Source organism: Rhopilema esculentum, chromosome 5, assembly GCF_057945365.1.
Source record: "Rhopilema esculentum isolate cy_ngs chromosome 5, ASM5794536v1, whole genome shotgun sequence".
Lineage (NCBI taxonomy): Eukaryota > Metazoa > Cnidaria > Scyphozoa > Rhizostomeae > Rhizostomatidae > Rhopilema > Rhopilema esculentum.
Genome location: NC_142819.1, coordinates 4753857 through 4778081, shown reverse-complemented (window position 1 = coordinate 4778081; position 24225 = coordinate 4753857). Strand labels below are relative to the sequence as shown.

Genomic DNA, 24225 nt, shown 5'->3' with positions numbered 1-24225 from the left:
TATGAAAATAAATATTGGAAACTGTAGGAAGGGTTCTGATACCAGGATATTAGTGAAATTAGAATCTTTGGAAAGTCTGTTTATTTGCCATTTATTATGATACGGCGTTTACCTGATAGATCACAACAAAGTTGCTTGGATGCAGCAGAATTGCAACCGAGTTGCTGGGACGCAGCAAAATCGCAACCGAGTTACTGGGACGCAGCAAAATCGCAACCGAGTGACTGGGACGCAGGTAAATCGCAGCTGAGTCACCGGGACTCCAGAATGTTGCCCAAAACCTCTATTGTTAAAAACTGGTTTGAAAGCAAGATCGAATTTCAGGTATGCAAACATTCTCACACATTTCCATAGCTATAGGTTATTGAAGACAAATACAGCGTACTGGTCTTGTAAATGGCCTCTCAGACATGTGTGTTTGCAACTGGAAATCTATTTACTTTCGCTCAAACGGCCAACGCACTGAGCCAACAGACTCTCTAGAGCAATCCTTGGGATACAAGTTAAAAGTTACGCTAGAAACTAACAAGTTGAGATCTTGCAAGCGGACTGTACTATCCGGGCTGTATTTCCTAAGTCAAGATGAAAATCTTTGATAGTTAACTAGTAAAGTAAGTTCTCCTCTATTTCTTTCTTCTAAATCGTCATTTCAGTCTTTGTAAGTTGCCCTTTTTTAAGAGCTTCCCCCTTGTTCATCCATACCAAGCCTTACCCTTTTTGAGAGTTTCCATTTTGTTCATTCATACCAAACCTTGCCCTTTTTGAGAGCTTCCCCCTTGTTCATCCCTTACCCTAAATCATCGTTTCGACATATACGACATCATCAAACAGGCCAACAAAGGAGTAAGTTGAAATTTAAAGTATTTTGCACCTTCCTAATTGGTGCAAATTTATACAGTGCATTATACCTTCACCTCAATGACGTAAACTAGCGACTTTTGAGTGCGGAATATGTCACTAATACCATTGTTGACTGGAAACCTATGCAGATCTGCTCACCAAATCTTTAATTTAACATTATTACAATAGTACGGCCTAACAATGCAGCTACACTTGGTCTAGGTTGTTATCACCATAGGTTGCCATGCTTTTAGAGACTTGTTATCGCTTCTCGCATTCGTACAAGTGATTCTCGTACACTAGTGATATTTAAAGGAGGAGGAAAAGGCTCCAGTACCGATTTAAGTGGGTAGAAAACTGTTATTTTTTGAAAGGCAGACTGTTTGGAAATGTATCAGTTTTAACACAGGGCATTTCCCAAGCCTTATTGGTAGATGAAAGTTTTCACAACCAAGTTTTCTCAAGTTTAAGCATATTACCATACTTTTCAGTGTTCTAGAAAAGTTCATGATTTTTAAAGATTGAAGGACCAGAAGACGGAATTCTTCAAAACAATCATATTTTGATAAAAATTGGCTTTAGATTATCAGATTTAAAGGAATCTTATGTTTTTCGCGAATAACACTGCGTAGTTTCTTTGCCGACAGGCTTTCCTTTCAATTGCTTCGATAACTTCGTTTCAGTTTTATTCAATTTGGCTAGCCTTAAAATGTCAAGATTGTTTTGTTTAAATTGACTGTTTGTGAATCTTTGGTTAAGCCTATTTGGCTAGGCAGCTGAATTTTTGTAGAATTATCGTTGTCATGAGGATAAAAATTTTTGGAAGAACGATAGGCTAGTACCCCAAATATTTGTCTTTAAAGTTATGCGTATAAAATTAATTTAGATTTTTTTGACATGATAAAATGAGTATGATATAATTATCTCCTTATTCTATTAGTTTTGGTATCGGAGGTGACCGTACGGTCTCCTTAATGGAATGTGATTGATATAGTACTTGCAAAGTTATGGCGATGTAAAGGAGAAATAAGGCATTTTGTAAGAAGCATGATAGCTAGACAACGTCAACCCAATGTATTCGCATATTTGATAGAATACAACCAATCAAAACAAGGCTTTGGCTCTTGACTCATTTAATGGGTGCATTAAAAAACCTCTCAACTTTAGTATAAATTCATAAATATATTATCACTAAATATAAACTTCGTTTTGCTATGTTTAAAAACGAGCTCTGCTATTTACAATAAAACTTACATTCAGTATATGTACTTCAAGTACTTTACAAATAAAGATAAAAGTCCTTTCGTTCAACTGTATCGAGTGACTCCTAATTTTAATGCATGACGGGCAACATTGACGAAGAACAACATTTAAAAAATCAACATTTATCCGACCTTACACTGTCTAAGGTAACCGTTATAAGCAAGGCCGGAATTTACTAGCGGATTCGGGAGGCTCCCCCGGTCTGACTTAGCGATTACTTTTAAAAGGTGTATCTAGCTTAGTCCTTTTAAGATTCTATAAAAGAGCAGTTTTGAATGCTCAGATTTTGAATGTCGCTGTAGTAGTCTAATTGGATGCTATTCAGAGCGAACTGGTTGGTAACAGTTTGATCTTTTGTGTCCACGAAACCCGGGTGTGAGAACATTCTTGAGTGTTCTTCTTTGTTCAGATCGTACCGATAATCAGCCAGTAACCGCATCAGGTTTTGTATGTGACAAACAGCTGAGTTCAAAATGTCTACTTTCCGCATTTTTGATGCGGTAAGGTATTTTGGAAGTGACTTCAGCAATGCATCGTAACCATTTGACATTCTTCCGACTCTAGCTCGTTCTCTCGCATTAGCAACAGTCCGCCTTTGGTTCCGGATCTCTGCTGGAAGGTCGCTTGACAAGTAGCTTCGTCTATTGGACTTCTTTCTCTTAGCCGGCTTTATGGTCGTATTTTGTCTCGGACAAACAGGTTTAGAGTCGCTCACATCGTTGTCGAACTTCAGTGCCATTGGTGTTATTTTATGTGTTTTTGCATACAATGTGTCCATTCGCACCGGAGTTGCCTCACTATGCATTGGCAAATATAATGCCTCATCCGGTACTTCTTGCTCTGTAAATGCTGCACCTGTAGCTGCTTTCATTTCTAGAGTTTCCAGATCCGGAACTGTTTGAAGAGGGTCCTCGTAAAATCGTTCGGCCATCGTCGATAATGCAGAGAATTCGCAATTGTCGAATTCAAAAGCACAATTTCTTCTAGCTTTTAGCGATATAGATTCCATATCTAAGTGAGGAAAAGAAAAAGGTTAAGTTCTCTAGTTGACAGCAATAAGCGAATGCATTAAGTGCAAACCCAACTACAACAAGCGGTCTATTGTTTTTGCTGCCTCATAACTCGGCAGGCTCTACAGAGAAAAAAGACATTTTCATAACATTTGAAAGAAATACAACTTTTTCCTGCTAATGCAGCTTGAGCAGTATGTTTTTGCTTTCCCTTCGAAGCAATTTTGCTATTCAAAACTCTCAATTGGAACCGTCCGTTAACGACTGTTTTTTCATATCCAAAGTCTTATGATAATTAGCTATTGCAAATTAAGTTTATTGTCATTTCTACCAAATGCATTCGAAGTGTTATGTATGCAACATCCTTTGAAGATCTTTAGAATTGCCCTAATTAACGGCACACGTTCGATGTAATTATACCAAACTGCAGCAATATATTTTTTCGTGTCTTTCAATTGTGTATTGAAATCATTTATAGTTTGTTTTATCTTACTGATTAACCAATTTACATAGCTTTTCACTGTGAAAAAAACATGAAAACTTGTCAATTATTTATTGAATGGGTGTTTGTCGAATCGCACGAGGGGGTGAGACCTATATTGCACTATGCCCACACAAAAGCCACCTGTGACATAAAGTGACGCAGCCTACTTCAGAATACGTTATTTCAAAGAGAATTTTTAAGATTGTCCTTTAAAAAAATTTTTGGCTACTAATTTCATGATTTGAGAGTTCTCTCTAACTATTTTATACAAAAGAAATAAGCTCGTTTCGTATCGAGTTTTTTCACTTTCAATTTCAGAAATTTCACACTTGATCATATGATAGTTTCTCTTTCTTTATGCTGTTCAAAAATTTGACTCATTACGTAAGTTAAAATACACCTCTAAAACGATAACAATGGAACTTCCTGAAGGGGAGATAAGCTGCTTTTCGTTTGCAGGCAGTTTATTGTCTTCAACAGAAGTGCAAATAAATTGAAATTATGTCAACTTGAAGACTTCAAATAAAAAAACTTGGCTTAGTTCTTATTTACTATTCAACGGAGATGCTTTTATTTCTGTTTTCTTAGCATTCTTTTGTCTTTCAAGTAATGTTTGCAATAACTATTGATTGTGAAAACTTCCACGAATGTGGCCAGCTATTCACCAATGTTTGAGGTGCCTTGCCTGGTAGACCTGAATGTGTAGCTTCATTCACACGCTAACTTGCCTTATCATGGATGATTTTTAACCCTTCGAATGCGTAGGTTGATTCGCGTAGGTTCATTCACACGCTAACTTGCCTTGTCGTGGATGGTTTTTAACCCTTCGAATGCGTAGGTTGATTCGCGTAGATTCATTCACACGCTAACTTGCCTTATCGTGGATGGTTTTTAACCCTTCGAATGCGTAGGTTGATTCGCGTAGATTCATTCACACGCTAACTTGCCTTATCGTGGATGATTTTTAACCCTTCGAATGCGTAGGTTGATTCGCGTAGGTTCATTCACACGCTAACTTGCCTTATCGTGGATGATTTTTAACCCTTCGAATGCGTAGGTTGATTCGCATAGGTTCATTCACACGCTAACTTGCCTTATCGTGGATGGTTTTTTCTGTCCAGTACCTTTTAGTGATTTTATTCAATAAAGATTATTCATTAAAGTATCATCGCCGATGTAAAATCATCGCCATGTTTAGTTTTGTTGATATTCTTATGCCCTTTACAATGTTCATTACAAAAAATGACAGCTACTACGACACGTGAATGACCAAAAGAAAAAGGATCTCTATTCTCTATATTGCTAAGTCTTATGAGTAGATTGTTTTAATCGCGTCTTTATCTAAGATTAGCCCGAATCAGGCATTCAGAGAGCGGAGTTTCTTTCACTGAACCCCCCTCATCCCCGGGGAGGCCGGTATCTCTTTACGGAAAGCCCGGATTTTCGCGGATCACGAATGGACGGCAGTTTTAAAAGATGGATTCTAAAATATAATGGTAGACCAATTTAGTCGGCATACTAGGAACAATGTGTTGAATGGCCATCGGGAGCCGATTTTTTAAGATAAGCCCTTGATTATTTTTCAGTAGCCCAAATAAGAAGTTTATGAATGACAATGTGAAAAATACAATCTTGAACACATGTTACTTTTCTTTTCCTGGTATACTCGGCGATCTTTTTGGCACAATGCCCTGTATTTTATACCGACCATTTGAAAGATCGAACTATGAAATTCAGAAAAGGCAGATAAACATCAATTATTCTTTAATCTTCAGCTCCGTCTTGCAATTTTGCTAATTGTTTAAACAAACCCATTCTGAACTTGATCCTCCCAGCTCGGTACTCATTTCTCCCCGGCGGATTTTCTTACGGAATACACGAATGGTATCAACAGCTGGCGATTGGAATCAAAACGTAAAAGTAAAACATTATCCTTACTTTTGCAATAATAGAGAAGAACTATTATGTGAGATATCTGTTTCTCATTGAAGGCAACAGAAATTGTGGCTTTTTCTCCACTTTTAAGATGCAAACTTTGTCAGTAAATATCACGGCTATTTCCAATCGCCATACACGCTTTTTTTAAAGGAAACAAAGGTCGATGTTGAGTACTCCAGTTTCTTAATGTTCTGGAAATTTCAATACTCATGAAATGTTCGTGACCTTTTTATCACGTCAAGAGATTCGCTTTCGTGCTAATGCTGTATTTAGATGCGGGAAGTATATTTTTATCCCTTGTGTCTTAAATTCTAGGCCAACGGGGCAATCATGTTCTTGGATTTTAGAAAATTTCGTTGTTCTCAGTTTTATCACAATTTAACAGTTTGTAGTATTGGAGAACTTAATTTTTTTGCTTCGAGTACTGAGATTTCTTAATCTTTTCTGACTGTCCAGTACTCGTTTCTTATAGCCAGTTTCTTATGAAAAATGAGTGTACTCTATGTCATAAGTAATTCGCGAACTACTTCTTAGATCGCCCTCAATAAAATACCCAACATTTTGATAATCAATTTTACTTAAGACAAGTAAAGGAATTTGAGTGAGCTACTGTGCTAATGGGTGGTTCTTTGGTTTGCTTCTCAACTAATGCTTGTCAAGAATTCAAAGAGTTACCTACACATACAGAGGCATCATTGCTAAACATTCTGTCACAGAATATTTTGCTTGTTAGCAGACAAGTTCACAAAATGCATCATTTCAGCCTTTCTAAATCAATTTAAACAAATTCTATTTGATTTATTTCCTCTTCTAATCTATTAATTCTTTCAAAATATCTCAGTTTACTGTCAGTAATCTTCGTTTATTACAACTTCCTTTATCACACAGCCCTATATTTACAAAAGTCCAGCCGCCGTATTCAAGCGCCTTTTGTCGGAAGATGTCGCGCACTCGTGATAAATAGAGTCAGCATATGCTGATTTTTTCGTATATTGACAGCGGATTCTTAATAATCCGTGCCAAATTGGCTCGTGGCATTGAGACTTCTAGAACAATGATTTTCATTTGTCAAGCATAAAGGATATTTTCACAAGAGCCGAATATCTGTGGCATACTGCGATCGTAGTTGAAATCTTTAAGCAAATTCCTTTCCGTTAAAACTATCATTCCAGACAAAGCAACAACAGCAAAATTTCTTTTTAACATCTATGCAACAGCAAAGAGTTTGAAGTGTCAGATAGATTAGTATTAAATTGTATTGATCTCAAAGAAGGGTGCATTCAAAAATAGAGGTTTCAACGGAAATTTTAACAGTAAGCATAGAAACGGCAGTGACTAAATCGGGAGTTCTTCAATATTTTTAAGGTAAAAAATATAGTAAATTCCTTATCTTAATTTGCATGGCTATAAGGGTAATTAAAATCATTTTCATTTTAGAAAAGGTAAAATTTTCACTTTGAGGAAAAAGTTTGGATAGATGTAATTGTCAGCGTAATATGTCAATATCTTATTCCAAGCCTGAGTTTAATACATAAAGATCGAAAGTTTTTGTTTCTACAAATCGTGATAAAGATAATCAGAATTTCACTTTATCAAATTATAAGTAGACATGCGGGTGGTCATTCGACTGAAAAAGGCACGCGTATGCCAATATAGAATTAAGCTATAGAATTTCAAGTTCAGCTAGACTGCAAAAGCCTCGGCTTAACGTGAAAAAGCATTCAAAAATTGTTTAGATTATCGTTAGCAAAAGTGATCAAATAGCTTGTTCCCTTTTCCATTGCCTAGGATAATTCAATGCAGATTCGATGTGAGCATTCCTTACATAAATATAAAATCGAAATCATATCAGATTATATCATATCAAATTTCACTGTGGTCAGTAGCGCTCAGATTAGCAAAATGGCAAACTTGATACAGAAAATAATCTCAATCGTCTTTAAGAAACGCTCAGTACTGGTTTTGAATATAAAAAAGACTTTTTTCTATAAATTTGAAGCAATGACGTTGGCATTACACTACCTTGAAAAAACTATAACCCATCTTTAATTAAAAAGCTAACAATTATATTGAAGCTCAACACATTCTGATTGACATTTGAAGCAATCCCGTTAAAGCTGATTTTCTATTTTATCAATATTTTCTCAAAAATTTTCCAAAATTCAAGAAACTTTTAAAAAAATTTAAGGACACAATTTCCAAAGAATTAACTAATACTCGGTGACTTCTAAGTATCTAACAATAATGAGTGTAAAGTGAAAAAGTCAATAGAAAAATTTTACCTTTATATATATTTGTCGTCAATCTGCAGTCAGTATTCGTACTGTGTATTCGTTGTCACGCAACTGTGTATTCGTTGTCAGTGCTTCCAGGGCTGCCCTCTTATACTTGATGCCTAATTTGCATAGCAATAGGGCGGTCATTCGCTCTGGGCATCTCCACCTCTATGTCCCATGAGAGGCAGTTGCACCAAACAAAGGACACAACAAAGAGTAAACAATCGATGTCTCCGTTTGAATACGGGAGTTTTCAATGTTATCAAGGCTTTTTACTTTAGGCCGTCCGTGTGTTGTGACAATGGCAGTTTACTTTATCATGCTGAGAAGGGCTATATTTCTTTAATCTATATATATATGTCGATGGATAAACGACGTCATTTTTCGTCACTTTTGAGCTTTTTCCCAAGAAGGCATTTATTAGTATTTAGCCAACCTTAAGAACAATGAAAGCTGAAAGGGCTCAGCTACAAGCTAGAAATATTCCCAAACTAAATTTAAGATGTACCATTTTCTACATCAGATTGATTTATTTAATTTTTTACCGTTTTCATCCTATAAAACCTTTGTGTAAGGATGCTATACAATTTCATATTACCTTGAAGTAATGTGAAGTTGAGAACACAAAAGAACTTAACATCGCAAAGCCCTATACAAGAGTTTATGCGATGTTTCAGTTTTTTATGCGATGTTTCAATACAAATGAAAAATTTCACGTTAAACTGCATTTGTGCTTTAAACACAATTCTCCAATGATAAAAATCGAAAAGGTTTCATTCTTATCGTGGTTTGATTCAGTTGGAATAGAGGTCAGTTAGAAATTACTGATAGAAATTGTCACAATTAAGAGGTCCTTTGAAACAGCCGAATACTGAAAAAGACATTGATAATAAAAATCTGCTTCCATAACCCCCTCTTTAGATGTTCCCCTTTCAACTCCATTGCAAAGCGCGCTTTGGACTGGGGTATGGTATGGTTTGGTTTGATTTATGATTTGGTAAAGCAGTCTAGATATGCGCCAGATCGTCAATATTCTTCAAATCACGGTTCGGCCATTCTTTTTGTGTCTTACAGTAAAGCTCCGAATCGGCTCCTATCTGCATGTTAAAATAAAGTGTAAATGTTCTAAAAATTATTTGTTAATCGCTCCAGACATTTTTTTGGGATTTCTTTACAAGTTCTGCTTTGCAAACGCGCGCATTAAACTATTTGAAAAATTCTTCCTACTCTTTATCAACTCTGTATCAAGATGACAAGACTTGTGTTATATTTAATTGAAACACACAAACACCATTATTGAAGAATAGTTTACTATACGTTTACAGTCGATTGTAACCGAACAAGTTTTTGGTACCGCAAAACTTGAAGGTGGCACGAAATGGCGGAAGCCAATGGCGGAAGCATAGTGTACTTAAGCACTTTTCATCTAACATTTTTCTGGGTATAAACTTCGGATAATGACTGAAAGTAAGCAGAAAATTTATATCTAGTTGTGGATCAAAAGTTACGATAGAGGAAAAAGACACGATTGGATGTTTTTTTGTTCGAATCAGCGACAGCTACTATAAAACCTGTTTCATTTTTAGTGGGTTCAAAATTGGTGTGGTCAATAAAATGTGGTACTCAACTATCTTTCCTCTCCTGGTAACTCTGTTTTCCAAAACATTTTAAAACATGTCATTTGTCAACTGATAACAAAAGCGTGTCATAATTTGTATATGTAAATTTTAAACAATTAATGCCTACATTTTACGGTATATAAACACATTCTAATTAAAAAACAGGTTCTTGAATTTTATCTGGATTTTTCAATTTTTGCCTGACTGCATTTTGAAAACCAAAAGGCAATGAAATGTTTTCAACCTCCTCCAGGTTCTAAATTTTTGTTCACCTTTTTCAATTTTTTTTGCTTCTATAACCCTCCTCCGGCCAGTGGCCGTGGGGCTGCAATATTTTCAATTATAGAAGCAGTTACCCTCAACTGCCCCATTAATTAAACCGTGGTACACAAATGGATATCGTTTATCTGTTGGCGCTGTCGATTACCCAGCTGCCAATGTCATTTGAAATGGTCCTCAAGTGATGTTTTTCTCTTAGTGGAGTGTTTATTTAAAATCAACAGAGGCTTTAGCAACTACCACACCCTTCATGTTAACCAACGGTTGCCATGAACGTCTGCCTATTGGTTAAAGATTGCTTCCATCTCTACCCATAGATATATTGCCAAATACTTTCGACGGCTTTGTAATGTTGGCTTAGTGTCCCAGAATTTTGTAATTTTCGAGTTAGAGATTAGCAAAGCACACAGTAACAGGGGCGAGGTATTTGTATGAGTTTTTATCTATTTATTTCGATATCTGAGTCTCGGTGATGTAAATAAGGTTCGTTTGCATCTAAGGATATCATTTGAAAATGAGGTCTGCAAAGTTTGTTGCTACCCTTGTTGCAACTGTAGACAATGGGAAATATATAATATTCTTGAAAACCATTTAACACAATCCAAACACAATCTATCGATATAATGATTTGTATAATACTTTGGCATTTCAGTCAATAATTTTTTTATAAACTGATAGGAAATGTAAGTGGGAGACAAAACCTGGGTACGACTGGAAATTTTTAGATTAAATGGCTACAATTATCAAGCCATAGCTGATTTATGTATGTTTGTTGTTGTTCTCTCTCGTCGTTTTGCGGTGTTAATTATTTACTACAATTATGAACCCCGTGGTCGGTACCTTTATTCAACTTGTGGTCGGGCCCGCCCCCTTTACTACCTTTACGTAACTTGGTCTTTTACGTTACGTAACTAACTGCCTTTTTTAAAGCAAAAAATCAACCAAACATGAACCAGTACAACATTTATTTTGTATTGTACAAAAAGTTTATACTTCAGAAGAAATCTACTGGCACGCGCATACACGTTTTCTATTTGAAATCCAGATGCCATTAAGGAAATCATAAAAAGGCTTTTCATTTCCTAAAGCCTGTCGTGTTCTTTTCCAATGTTGCCGCTTTTTGAGTTGATTATTATAAACAAAAGAAAATGGACACAGCCTGCCATCTTCAACCGGTTGCTTTTTTGACTTAGAAAATAATAAGATGGTTATTTTCATGGCAATTTCGCGTCAATTTGGAGATTGTTGATTATTACAATTCAATTCAGGGTTAACATGGCACCGTAGATTTTCGAAGCATTACATATAGCATATAGTATGAAGTGGCAAAATGACGTCATCACAAAAACACCACATAACCTAACAACATGATGGCAGACATCTAATGCCGGAGATGATAACAACTCAGGGTCGATAGATTAAGGGGCTGGGGCCTTGGCTAACATTTCACTATTAGCAATTATGGGCTTTTTTATTCTAAACCGTTTAAAGCTTTATAAATATTCACTTTTTGCTAGTTTTACGCCTCTCTGAATTCAAAATGTTTTCTGTTCCTATTGGCATCATTGTGTACGTTGGGTATGTTTTTAGATTAGATATTTTTAGATATATTATCTTGTCATTGGCAAATAGCGGTTTTACCATCACGATGACTATTTGCTACACTAAGGATAGATGAAGCAAGCAACTGCTAACTTGAGTGGATGTTTCAAAATTGATTGAATTTTTGCCAGTCTCTTGTTAATCTCTTGTTATGATTTCTACCCCGTTTACACGATGTCGGTATCACACCAGCATGTAACGACACCGGCATGTAACGAAACCGGCATGTAACGAAACCGGCATGTAACGAAACCGGCATGTACAAAATTCCGGCCCTTATGCTACCATTTGAGGGTTGATGTAAGAAAAACTACCATTTGAGGATAATTTTTTAACATTTTAGCTTTGGCCGACCCCCCTGTTAGGCCATAGTAGGAGTCCCCCCACGGATGCACTTTACGCCCTTCACAGATAGGGCATGATAATAAAAATAATAATAATAAATAATAAATAAAAATAAATTCTCCGTTTCGAAGCAGCTACTATAGCACAAACACAGAATTGCCAGGAAAGACGTCATGTGCAGTATAGTGCCACAGGCTAATTTTCACTTAGATTTGAAAAAGTTCAACCAATCTCTCTATTTCTATCAGGCCTTTTGCTTTGCTTTTTAGAATTTGTTCCATTCCTGGAAGGTGTCTTTTGAATTTTTCGCATTGCCATGAATGTTCTAAATTTTCTTCATGTAATCCACACCTTCTGCAACTTTTATCATCATGTTTTTCTTTGTAATTAGCTTTTAAATCGGTCATGTCTAGTTTTGATTTAGCAACGTTGGTCCCTTTTTATGTTTGATATTTATTTATTTATTCCAAAATTACCTTTTTAATGAACCCCTTTTCTGTTTTATCGCAATTCTTAAGATGCTGCTCTATCCTTGATTTTGCTTTTCACCATTTTTTTCCAATCTTTCCTTGATAGTTCTGAAATTTGTTTTTCTGAGTATTTTATATTTAGTTCAATCAGGTCATTCGTTATTTCATCATACCAACAATTTCTTAGGTTAAGGTGCTTTTGTTCTTGGTATACTTGTTTTGTTGAACGCGTTTCTTTCATGTTTATTAGTTTATGTAGGTACAAAATCTTCTTAGTCTTATTCGATAAACCATTGACAGAAGTCCACATTTATATATGGGTTGCTTTTGGTATTGAAGTGGTTAGGGTTATCACAACTTTTCGTACATTTTCATAAATTTTTAAAATTTTTGGCTCATATTAGTCCATGTTTGTCCGCCATTACCAGCACTGAAAACGTATACGTGTCTCAGCTCATGCAGAATCGCATGCCCATGCAGAAACGCGTAATACACCGGCATGAAAAGGTGTTAAAAGGTGAGCACAGGCTACGTATCACAAGTACACCACCTCTGATATGTGTCCATACACAATTTCCATCTACCATTGTTCCCAAAATGCGAGTAATCTGCTACTACTTTCAGAAGCTTCGTTTACCAGCACAATGAGATTGTCTTGATCTCGAATATTATATGTATCATCATACAGTTTGTTGCCTGGCTACGTATCTTTTTTCAGAATTCCATTTGTGTGTTATCCTTGGACGGTTTTGTTGGAGAACCTCGAGGTTTTATTTATCTGGCTTTGATAAGGCGTCATTACTTTCATGTTTGCCAATAGCCTTTTGACCGCGATAAGGGTTGAGGTTAGTGTGACGTGCGTAAAAACTCCTTGCGTATATCTTGATCATACCAAATCTTGATAAAATGATAAATGTGATAGTGTGTTAAATGATCTGTACTTTCTCTATCTATTGCCTTTCTAGGCCAACCATCTTAACTAATACTGACCTAGATGCAGAGGTGGCGCCAGAAATCTTCCGACAGAGGGGCTGGAGCTTCCGACAGGGTGGCTATAATAACCAAAACAAGCAGTTTTCGTACGTTATTTTGTCAAATTTGCTCCGACAATAATCTAAAATTTCCTCCGATGGGGGGCTAGATTCTTCCGACGGAGGGGCTGTAGCCCCCCCCTAGCCTCCCCTAGCGCCACCACTGCCTAGATGTACTGGCCTCATTGTTGAGATCAACTTTTTTTTCTAAAATGTAACAAATTGACTAAAGTATATCTTAGATGCCGTGCTAATAAAGCAAGATCGGAATAGTTAAACCCTTGGCAAGATTAATAAGATCTAGTATTCAACACTCTTTCTACAAATTTTTCTAGAGGCAACAGAAACAGTTGAAGCGATTTTTCGTTAACCATGAAACCTGATGAAACTTTTTACCAAAAAGGGCGCGTTGTTGGTTTTACTGAATTGGCTTTGTGCTGGAACAAATCGGTCATTTTTATTTTCACTAAATCTTTATTATGCCTTTCAAAGCTTTTTACGAAAAATATTATTCCAACAAGGGCCATGCTGCAACTACCAAAATTTTTTACGTCTGCTTTCTGCTCCAGATAACTGTGAGAAAATTCTTAGAACAAACGTAGTTAACATTAATTTCTCTTCCCAAATTTGTGTCGCGTTGAACAGAAATATAAAACGATACTTACTATATTTTTCAATACAGATCCTTTCGGGGACAAAACTAACTCCCTACTTAAGTCTAAAATATGAACTTTTACAATAAACATTTTTCTTCACAATTTTGCTTTCTATATATATATGTTCTATTTTTTATATATTTGTTTATTCCCGAGTTTCTATTTAAAAATACGTTCAAGCTGTTGTTTCATTGATAATCCACCTATCCTCTGTCCTCTGAAAATAACTGTTTACCGGTTTATCATGAAGATATAATGTGTGAGAAGGAAGAACCGCAGGTTAGGCTGTCCGCCGGATTCTGTGAATCTTGCAATGAGTATGATATAAATAAAAGGATAAAATTCAGAAACAAAGCAAAACAGCGACGAGAATCCAATATTGTGAGATGAATTTTCCAAAATGAATTAAATTAAATGAATACTAATATTTCGCCCCGGCATACAGGGCTTTATCATGAAGACCCGTCCAATTATGGGAGCAGACTTTTCTCAAAGTTGTACTGTAGCATGGTACAGAATCATTCCTCTCTTGTCTCAACGCTGATAAATCTTGTATTGTCTGCTTAATATTTTACATCTTTTCACGTCAAGTTAGTTTCCAAATGTCACTTTTCAAGAAATTTTCTAATGAATATCATTCTATAGTATCTGGTGACTTCATAACGTAAGGTCATTCATATTCTTTATCTCAAAAATGGATGCCCTGAGCAACAACCCCATTCACATTGCCAACACACACAAAACTCGATTTAAAAAACTGCAAAAATTTAATTGGTATACCCTTCATATTTTTTAGTAATTTTTTTTCAGATCACAGTACATGTATTTTGTGTTCCTCATCAAGGGTCCCGACTAAGCCCAGTCATATTCAATGTGGTTCATCTTACATTTCTCTCATCCAACCATTAATCCATTTCTAATGCAGCAAATGCTATATCATGGTGTATGCAACTTAAAAGCATGAACAAATTGCTACTTTAGACTTGTTGAAGTGATTCAGATAGATTCACATAAAGATATTTTCGGAAATTACAATTGTTATAATTCCACTGGCCCAAATTACCAGTGGTTGGGAAAGGGGGTAACAACTCAATCAAATTTGGATGTTTTGACATGCAGAGTTGAAAAAATGACATACAGAGTTGAAAAAGTGACTTGAAACATGCCTGTGTCTGCTACCCTTATCTTTTAGCCTCTCCCACATTCAAACAACTCATATTCTGTCACTGATTATCTGCATTTAGCTGCATGGAACCCTAATCTTATATCTGTAACTCCCTCTACTCTTTTTCCTGTAAACCCTTTTATGTACTGCCTTGCTATATAATGCTAACATTAGAAGTGTTAATAAAATCTGGAGTTAATTGAATTATATTAGAGGTTTTATTCAGGCACGTAAATCACGGTTGGGGGTGTCACAAATGGTTCTAAACGTACTTTCTTCAAAACAAGTACTAAAGGATATTATCTTCTCTCTACGTAGAAATTCTTGCCAAAAGTACCCAGAACATCCGAGCAGTTTCAGTCAATCGATTCTCACTTCATTCATATAGAGCTGAGTTCCCTTTATATAGAAAGTATATTACTGTTGATCTTTAGCCATTTAAATCATTATCTTCTTCTTGGGATTAAATTCATTTATTCTAGGCTGGTTTTTAAAAAGATCGTGAAAAGGAGTTGGTTTCGAGGGTGCACAAAAGAAGACCTGGTGCAAAGGCTAAGGTTTGTCCGAAAATTTTCAAATACATTTGGTCTTTCATGCTAACCACGATAGTTGCAGTTCTACGTGGTAAATGCAATCTGCATTTTCTTTAAAAAAGACTTGTGAATAATATTGATGTGTAAACTGCTGAAATTTCTCCGTTGTTTCTTTACTTTTTGTTGTTTTAGTAAGGATTGAAAAAGAAAAGCCAGGCTTTTTTTACAGACCATTGCTTTTACATGCAATTTTTCTATGGTTTTTACCGGCATTCATTCTAGGGTTTTCACAGGTATTATCTCTGTGGTTTTGAAAGGCAAAGTCTTTACCACCAAACCAATATCTCTGTGGTCTCTACAGACATTGCCTCTGTGGTTCTTTCAGGTACTGCCTATGGTCTTGCAGGACATTATCTCTGTGGTCGGATGTAGTATTAACAGGCAATGTATTTGCGGTCTTCACAGACAATGTTCCTCTTATTTTTAAAGGCCATTTGTCACATCTTTGAAGTCTTAACAAGCAGTGTTTCTATTGATCGTCTCTATGGTCTTAACATACAATATTTCTATGGTCTTTAAATACAAAGACTCTAGTTGTAACACACAATATCTCTGTGGTCTTTATAGACAATAACTCTGGTATTAACATACAATGGTTCTGTAGCCTTAACAGCCAGTGTCTCTATGGTTTGTACTAGCAATATCACTGTCTTCTTAAGTGGCTCTTAGCGGGCAAACTTTTTGTGGTCTTACAGACAATGTGCCTTGGTCTTCACAATCAGTGTCCATATGCTCTTCACCGAAATCGTCCCTAAAAGACAACCTCTCTGTGGTTCAAATAAGCAATATCACTAGTAAGCGTTTAGTAAATGTTTAGAGTAAAGTTTGAAGTTGTTGAATTGATTTTATTAGCAAAGCCCTTCACTTTCAACTTTTGCCCTACGTACGCATTAAGCGTAAAGCAACTTAGAACTGTTCTGTTTTATACACCAAAGCGTGCTGTATTTGGTATATTAATCGGCAAGATGTTTATTAAATTTTTGGCATTTAGCAGCAGCGATTATCCGAAAGTAGATTTTGTTACATTTTCACGACCTAATGGGATGGTTTGTTTAGCTTTGATGTAAGACGAATTCATAGGTGAAGATTATCTCTTTATGATTTTAAGTGACATAGATGATATTTTTACTCGCTACAAATGTAAGCATTTTACAACCAGAAATGGTCATTCTTGACAGCTATTGTCCTTAGAAACAACCTGGCTCGGAGATGAAGATGACAATAGGTATTCCCAAGTGAGATCTCGCGAAACTTACGGTTCTCTTTATGTCCAACCTCTTTGGATTAGACAAAGCTGCGGTCAATTGGGGGCAATTATGTTGATGTCTTGTTTCGTTTTGCCTGATTTTTATTTTTTCTTATCTCGTAACGATTTGCTTGTTTTTGTCGGGGAATCTTGAAAGGTTTTTTTTCCTTAGGGCATTTTAGGCCACGTTTTTGTTTTTGTCGGAAATATGCACAAAGTTAAGAACTTTCATTGTTGCACTTGGTAGAAAATGTTGTTTGTAAAAATGCCCCTTCGGCTGTCCAAGCCAGTGGTCCATCTCTTGAGATAACATTTGGTTAAAAAGGAGCCGCCTTTTTATTTGCAAAATTTACAGCTGTTTTGCCCTGCGGCTTTTTGTTTTTGTCGAAAGAGTCATTTGATGGAGAAAACAATTCTTTCCAAGAAATTCTTTTGACAATGTGAACATCTTGTGGGGTTTTATCGGAAAATTTAACCGTTTTTTCCTAGACCTTTAAACTTGAGAAATGAAGTGTCCGCTTAAAATGACAAAATATTTATAGTGTAACTTCATTAGTATAGTTTAAGCAGCTCGTGTGGGTAACTAACAAAAAATCAAGCGTTTGTCAAATTCCCTACCAGAAAGGTCATTTCTTGCTCACATACGATAGATGACCCTATCCATACCGAACAATCGAATACAATTTAAAACGGCACCTCTCTGTTACCTTGTTTTATAACTTCAACTTTTTTCTTCAACAAATTCTACTACTTTGTGTCAAATATTGTAAAAAATGACAAATTTAAGTCATCCCTGCCGGTATTATTCTGTGTAGTGTTGCAACTGAATCTGTGCTTTCCTGATTGCGAACCTCTTGAAATTTTCTTTCTAGTCACTCAGTAATTTCATCCGAAAATTCTGTAGGACTTCAACAAGGATCTTCTCAGGGTCCATTTCTTTTTTCTCATTTATATGCCTTTCATTTATACCTATCAAATTATTTATTACTAGAAGAAACAATTTGAAACGTTAAGGAAATAGTTTTCCTTGCCGTTTTCACCATGTTATTTAAATAATATGATAGATAGAAAGATATTTTGTGCAAATCAATTGGTTTCTTTACTTTCCTTTGAATAAAAAGAGTTTTGTTCTACACCAGTAATTTACAAAAAATATTTTCCCTGCATAATAAAAAATGACTGATCAGCCATTTAACTGACCGCAAAAGATGCCAAGGACCCGTGTTGCTATCATTTTTGGGCTATACGTAGTGGCAGAAATATTGTGGCGCGATGCATGAATTTATCTCAGAGTTGCCTTGATTGTTTCTCTATTAACAGCACTAGGAAACATCTAATCGCCATACACTTTTTTAATGTAAAAACAAATTTATAAGCCTCATAATTGGTCAAAAGTTAAAAACAAATTAAAAACAAGCTGAGGCTGAGCCACTTTAAAAGGCAAAAGGCAACGTATTATCTCAAAAACGACGATTTTTAGCGATGTGTGGGTGTTTTTTCAGTGAGTTTTCAAACTCGTCTGCAAATGAAGGTTGTCTCGCTCACTTTGTTAGCAAATGAGGCTTGACTACCTCCCTAGGGCAAAAAATATAGCAATCACATAGCATACACCCTTTAGATATAAGAACAATTTAAGAACAATCCAGCCTCAGATTTTCGAGAGAAAAATAACAACATTTAGCTTGAACTTCAATTTACTGGTTCTTATAAAAATTGTACAACAATTTTTTAAGAAACATTTCCTTTGGAAAGTTTGACTGCCCATGTTTATGTAATAATGCATTGACACTGTTGAGAAGACCATGGGCTTAAGAAAGCAAAATTGCAAATAATTGTCAAATTATTATTATATCAATTATTATTATATCAATTATTATTATATCAATTATCATTATATCAATTATTATCATATCACAATAAGGAACTAGAAACACAAGGAAAATCCATAAAAAATTAAAGGTGAAGCCCTACTGCTCAGTAAGCTCAATTTCTATCGCTGGCTGACTTTACCCCTGGCTTTAACCCTGGCTTTACTCCTGGCTTCACCCCTGGCTTTACCCCTGGCTTTACCCCTGCCTTTACCCCTGGCTTTACCCCTGGCTTTTCTAATTTCGCTCTGATAAAATTTTTTCATTTTGGGTAAATTTCATCTTTTTTTGATTACATGTGCCATAGATGCAATATATGCCGGATGTTCAATTCCTTGGTTTTATAAGTTCTTTTATCAAAAGGCTTGTTTAAGAGCATCTTCTTTACCTGGTTTTTTGAGGTTACATCCAAATTGAAAGCAATATACTTCCTCAGAAAATGTAACACTGTTTATTTTAAATGCTGTTATATGTCAAAGACGGGGTTGTTAACATAAGTGATCGAGATCGATTTTTAAAATGCAAATATAAGGTACATGAAATATGGAAACTTTCCACTTCTTGATTTGTTTCTTTTTGCTGCATCCCCAATCCTATGGCTTTCTTCGACCCTAGGACATTCCTTTTAGATTTTTTAAATATGGAGGTTTCTTCTGCTAGCCGTTGCCTTATTTTGCCTAATATTGATTGAAAATTACGTAATTCATACATAAAATTTGTCTAGAAAACTGCCAGAAAAAGCATTGAATAGAGTAGTTTGGCACTGAAATTCTCTACTTCTATTCTTTCGAAATCCGCTTCACCATTGTATACCAAATTCCTATCTATAATGTAAGTAAACATCACCATTTCATCTATCAATAGAGAAACTAATGTTTCAACGCAAGCTTTAGGGAATCTGCTCACTACAAGGGTGCTTCAAAATTTTGGCCCTGTTTACGCGGGATCGGATCCAAACAGTATGGGAGCCATTTGGATCCGAACTCATTTTTGAAAGTGGAAAGGCCAAAATATCAAAGTCTTGAAGGTTTTAGGAAAGGCCGCCACCGTTTGGCGGCAAGAAACCTTTTAGAATTATGGTGTCTTAGGGATGGCCAGAAACTGTATCTAAAATGAATTTTGACTTAAGGTGTCGCATAGTCGCGTCTATTGTGATGTTGACTTGAAATAGAAAAGTTTTGCAAAGTTTTAGAATAACCACTATCATATAGCTTGTAATGAAACTTTTTTTTAGATTTTAAAAGTACCCGAAATAAGATGGGGGAGAAAAATAAATGAAACATGGATTAATAAAAACATTAACGTTGAAATATCAACAGAAGAACTTAGACTATGGCTAATACAAAACTTTCTGCCCATACTTTATTTCTCATATCCTCAAAAAAGTTCTTTCCAGCTGTTTCTTTTCCTTCAACAGCCGATTCCTCTCTTTTTGTAATGTTTCTGAGAAAGTTTTCGTTAACAGATAGACCTTGTGTGCCAAGTTTAGGCTATAGATAAAACGAAACTCCGTCAATTTGTGCTGGCACCAAGTTATTCTCGACTAAGTTTCTCAATCTATTTGCTAAGCCAAGCTGTTACTCGTTGCAAAACTTAGACAATGACCGATTTCTTCGATCTAATTTCCATATTTAATCTTATGTATGTCTTCTATGGTAAAGACATAGCAACCAAGGTAAAGCTAAGGACACATTTAAGAGAATACTAGGCAAAGTTACTTAGAGAATCATATACTACATTTATTTCTACTTTTGCCTAAAATTTTTCTTTTGCTCTGCAGAAAAGTGGGGGGTGGGTCATGGCCCGGTTTCGCCGGCCCTGATAATTTGTTAGCTCTCAGCATCTGCATGCTTTCATTGTTCTACCTGTTTCTATGGATACCGGTTTTTGGATACCATACTTTCAGGATCAGGGTAATCTGCTCTATTTGCGTTGTGGGTGTTCAAAGCTTTCACAAAGCATGGGCTTTTATTACTCGTTTGCCTAACCGTATAATATGGTAGTTTGGATAATATGGTACAATGAAAATATGTCACCCTGCCTGATTCGGTTCAAAGGCGAAAAGTGTTAATTTTTTTAAGAATTTGGTTTGCCACGATTGCCCCATCTCCCTCATTTGAGGCGCCACTGGACATTTTGATATGAGTGATACGATGATGCATGTTGAGAAATGCAAATCGAATTGCCTTCGGTAAGTCAGGAACAGCACAATGTCATTTTCGTAGGGAGGACAGATATCACTACAATTGGTGACAAAGTGGCCTATTTGGGTGCGAGATTTGAGAAGAGGGAATATTCACCCAAACAATGCAAATGTTTTTTTAATGACGAAATTTTCTGCGTTAAAAAATAGCATAGCCTTCAATTGGCTGTTTTCTGTATTCAGCCCTTTGCCTACAAAGGGAGCGTTTATAAGGTTAGAGAAGAAGCAAGTTCTCGAGATTTTTGAACACATGTTTTCTCTGAAGATGAAGAACTTGACAGCGCCCATTTTATCAACTACGGCTCACTGAATTGGTAACTGATTGTTGGATAGACATTACGGCTGTCAATACAATGCAAGTCAACACTGATAACAGAACGGTGTAATACAAGAAGGATTATTTATAGATAGATAAGGGGTAAAATTAGAGAAGGGCACATTCTAGGCTAGATGGCCACGAATCCTGATGTCCCTCTGGTTCCAATGTCCTTGGTTGAACGCATAGAATTCACATTGCTGCATCTAGTTTTTGCTGCTTCCGCGATATTATCGCTGTTGTCAAAGAGAGGGAGTATCTATAAGCCCTAGCTAAACTCTTCACAGGAAATATTCTTGAATTTTCTCACAACAGCAATCACAATTTTTCAGGATAAAAACAATAAGAAATTTGCAAAACAGCCGTGGCGCTGGAATAGACGATTTCAAATCAGAATCATATGCGTAACAATTGGCACAAGCGTCCTTTTCTGTTCTCCACCTCATCGCTCATTGAAGACCATCTCTCTTGCCTCGAGTACACAAAGGTATTTCTGGTGGATTGCCATCCTAAGACAATATTCACGAGGCTTTATCGTCTATCCAACTACAATTGTTATCGTTTTCATCTTTGGCTCCGCTAGTCCAACTTCAAATGCACCCGGATCATGGTGCACGACGGAGCAAACTGTCGCTATAAATAAGTTGTTCCACATCTTTCAGAATAACATTAGAGGTATTTTATGGCTTTAGGGAAGTTTATAATCGAGGTAATTACACATTTCAATGTTTTTTCCTTTGTCTTGCAAACTTTGCCGATACTTGTAATGCCATTTATTGCTGGTTTTCAGAGTCTACATGTTTTTTTCTGGCTATTTTAAACATTGGAAGTGACCAAGATGGAGGACTTTTCCAATGAACACTGTCCTTAAGAAAACTACGAAAGCTTGTGAAGTCTTTATCGTTCACATTTACAGCTTCCACTGAATCAGAAAGAGGAAAGCTTCCACATTGAAGGAGGAATCAATGAGTTCAAATTGGCCCTCAGGACTACAAATAATGCAGATCCCGGTTCTAGTGTTCTGTCATCTGTCGTTCGTGCAGTGATAACGGGACAATTTTATGTATATGAAAGAGAGCCCTTTGCAATGAGCTGATATTTTGATGTGGTTCAAAAAATCAAGCCTGAAAACTTCCTTTAAAGACCGGCTTGGCTTAGATATTCTGTTATTCATATGCATAATTTCTTAAAATTCGTCCGTTTTTGCCCTTTTAGTCTCACGGAATACAATAATGTCAGGTTTTCACTCAAAATATGTCAAACAATAAGAGAAAAGAGTGTTCCGTTTGCGGAAATCAGAACAGTTATGGCACCTGTTACCAGTGTAAATTCATAACACACCAATCTGAGGCTGATACGTCATTTCATATTGAAAATGAGCCCAGGCCTCTTCCTCATAAAAGCGCGGGAAAATATGATTGCTTTCGAGCCACATTGGAAGAAGCTCACGTGAAGCATCGAACCTGGCGCCACGGCAGCACGCGTGCCCTTTGTTTATCAATAAAAGCTGCAAATTTCCAATGCAATTATGCACTTGCATACAGTGGATTACAAGATATGTCTATGCTGCGAATGTAATTATCTATCACTTTGCACTGGCAGGATTAGACTCTGGCGAATAAATGCAAATGTATTTTATGATTGCTGTACTTATCAGGCGACTCAAGACAGCCCAAAATATGTTAAAGGCATCTCGAAAGATTGCTACGTAAAGTTTTGGCTTATACTTTGATAAACCATTCGATCAAGTTTACCACGTTGTTGAAATGCTCTAGGAATAAAACAGTCAGTCATTATTGATTGTTGTGATGTGTACAAATGATGAGTCCTTTTCGTTTGCTTCTTTAAAACAAAGCCAAGGTGAATGGTCTTTTGAAATTTTCAATGATGCTGGCATGGCAATTTTCTGCTTTGGCTTATTATCAAGTATGTCTAGACGAGGCAGCTGTATATCCAGTGTGCTAGCGAGATCCTTTCCACTGATTGGGACAAAATTGGCAACAAGGCAATGTGCTCATACGAGCCTTCAATACCCAAACCATGTCACCGTCAAATGGACAACGTTTAGAGCCACATGTTCGTTATCTTTTGAAACTAGCATGCCTTTGGAAGTAAGCAGCCAAATATCCTAAATAAACACGATAATCTGGACAGTGACAAATCTTTGCACCCGCCAATCTTTTCTAATAGGGAAATGAAACCTCTCCCGCCAGCCAAGATTATGTTTTGTGTTCTAAAACCCAGACTAGCCTTGTGTTTTTTGACTTGGAAGAAAATATCCTGTGAAAAACACATGTTAGAGAAATATTTCTTTCAGTGGTAAAGCGTGATCAAGCATTTCAGCTTGCTCTCCTATTTGCTTATTTGTAATACGTAGTGGAACAGGGAGACTTTCTTAAGTGAAACTGTTAAACAAACGACTTTTTACTAATGCTAGGCTCCATAGAGTTATTGTGATTAAGATTCATTTTGGTACAGCAACCGCAAACTAATGATGGCAACTGCCTTTGTAGTGAATGGGCTTCCTTTCTCAGTCCAGTTGTGACATATTTCATTCATTACATCACAAGGGTTATCTATCACGCTATAACGTTTGTTATATAAGAACCAGATGATTTCTCCAAGGCCCAATGGCTTATTTTTTGGATATTTTGATTCTCGAGTGTTCTTGATGTTGTTCTCGTTTCAACATTGATTTTCTACAATCAAACCATTGTGTTTCTAAGACCACTAAACAGCAGTTTTAATTACACATAATTATTATATGACATTTACATTAGCTGATAAATCTGTTTTTTGAAGCCTCTGTTTTGTTGACAAACTTTCAAAAACCTACTTTTCCTCCTTCCAATTTTCCAGCTAAGGCTGAGCCCTTTTTTGGTATTCTTATTTTTTGGTAAATCGAGCCTCATTGTCAGACCAGACGAGCAAAGGGGACTATCGTCACCCATCGAGGGAATTTGCAAGATCGACTACAATTGGTCAATTTCGATACACTGATTACGAAAATCGATGCTATAC

At 36.2% G+C, this 24225-nt stretch overlaps 1 protein-coding gene across 1 annotated transcript; it reads right to left on the bottom strand.

Annotated features, from left to right (window-relative positions):
• Window positions 1-313: 313 nt before the first annotated feature.
• On the bottom strand, window positions 314-7951 carry LOC135689394 (uncharacterized). The gene is made up of 2 exons (XM_065206593.2): window positions 7818-7951; window positions 314-3114 (listed from the first exon to the last, which is right to left on the bottom strand). Exon 2 carries the CDS (start codon window positions 3110-3112, stop codon window positions 2351-2353), a length of 762 nt encoding a protein of 253 aa, XP_065062665.1. The 5' UTR covers window positions 3113-3114; window positions 7818-7951; the 3' UTR covers window positions 314-2350.
• Between the last annotated feature and the right edge of the window lie 16274 nt (window positions 7952-24225).

Excerpts from the sequence above, each read along its gene's own strand:
- LOC135689394 (XM_065206593.2), bottom strand. The coding sequence starts at position 3,112 with ATGGAATCTATATCGCTAAAAGCTAGAAGAAATTGTGCTTTTGAATTC.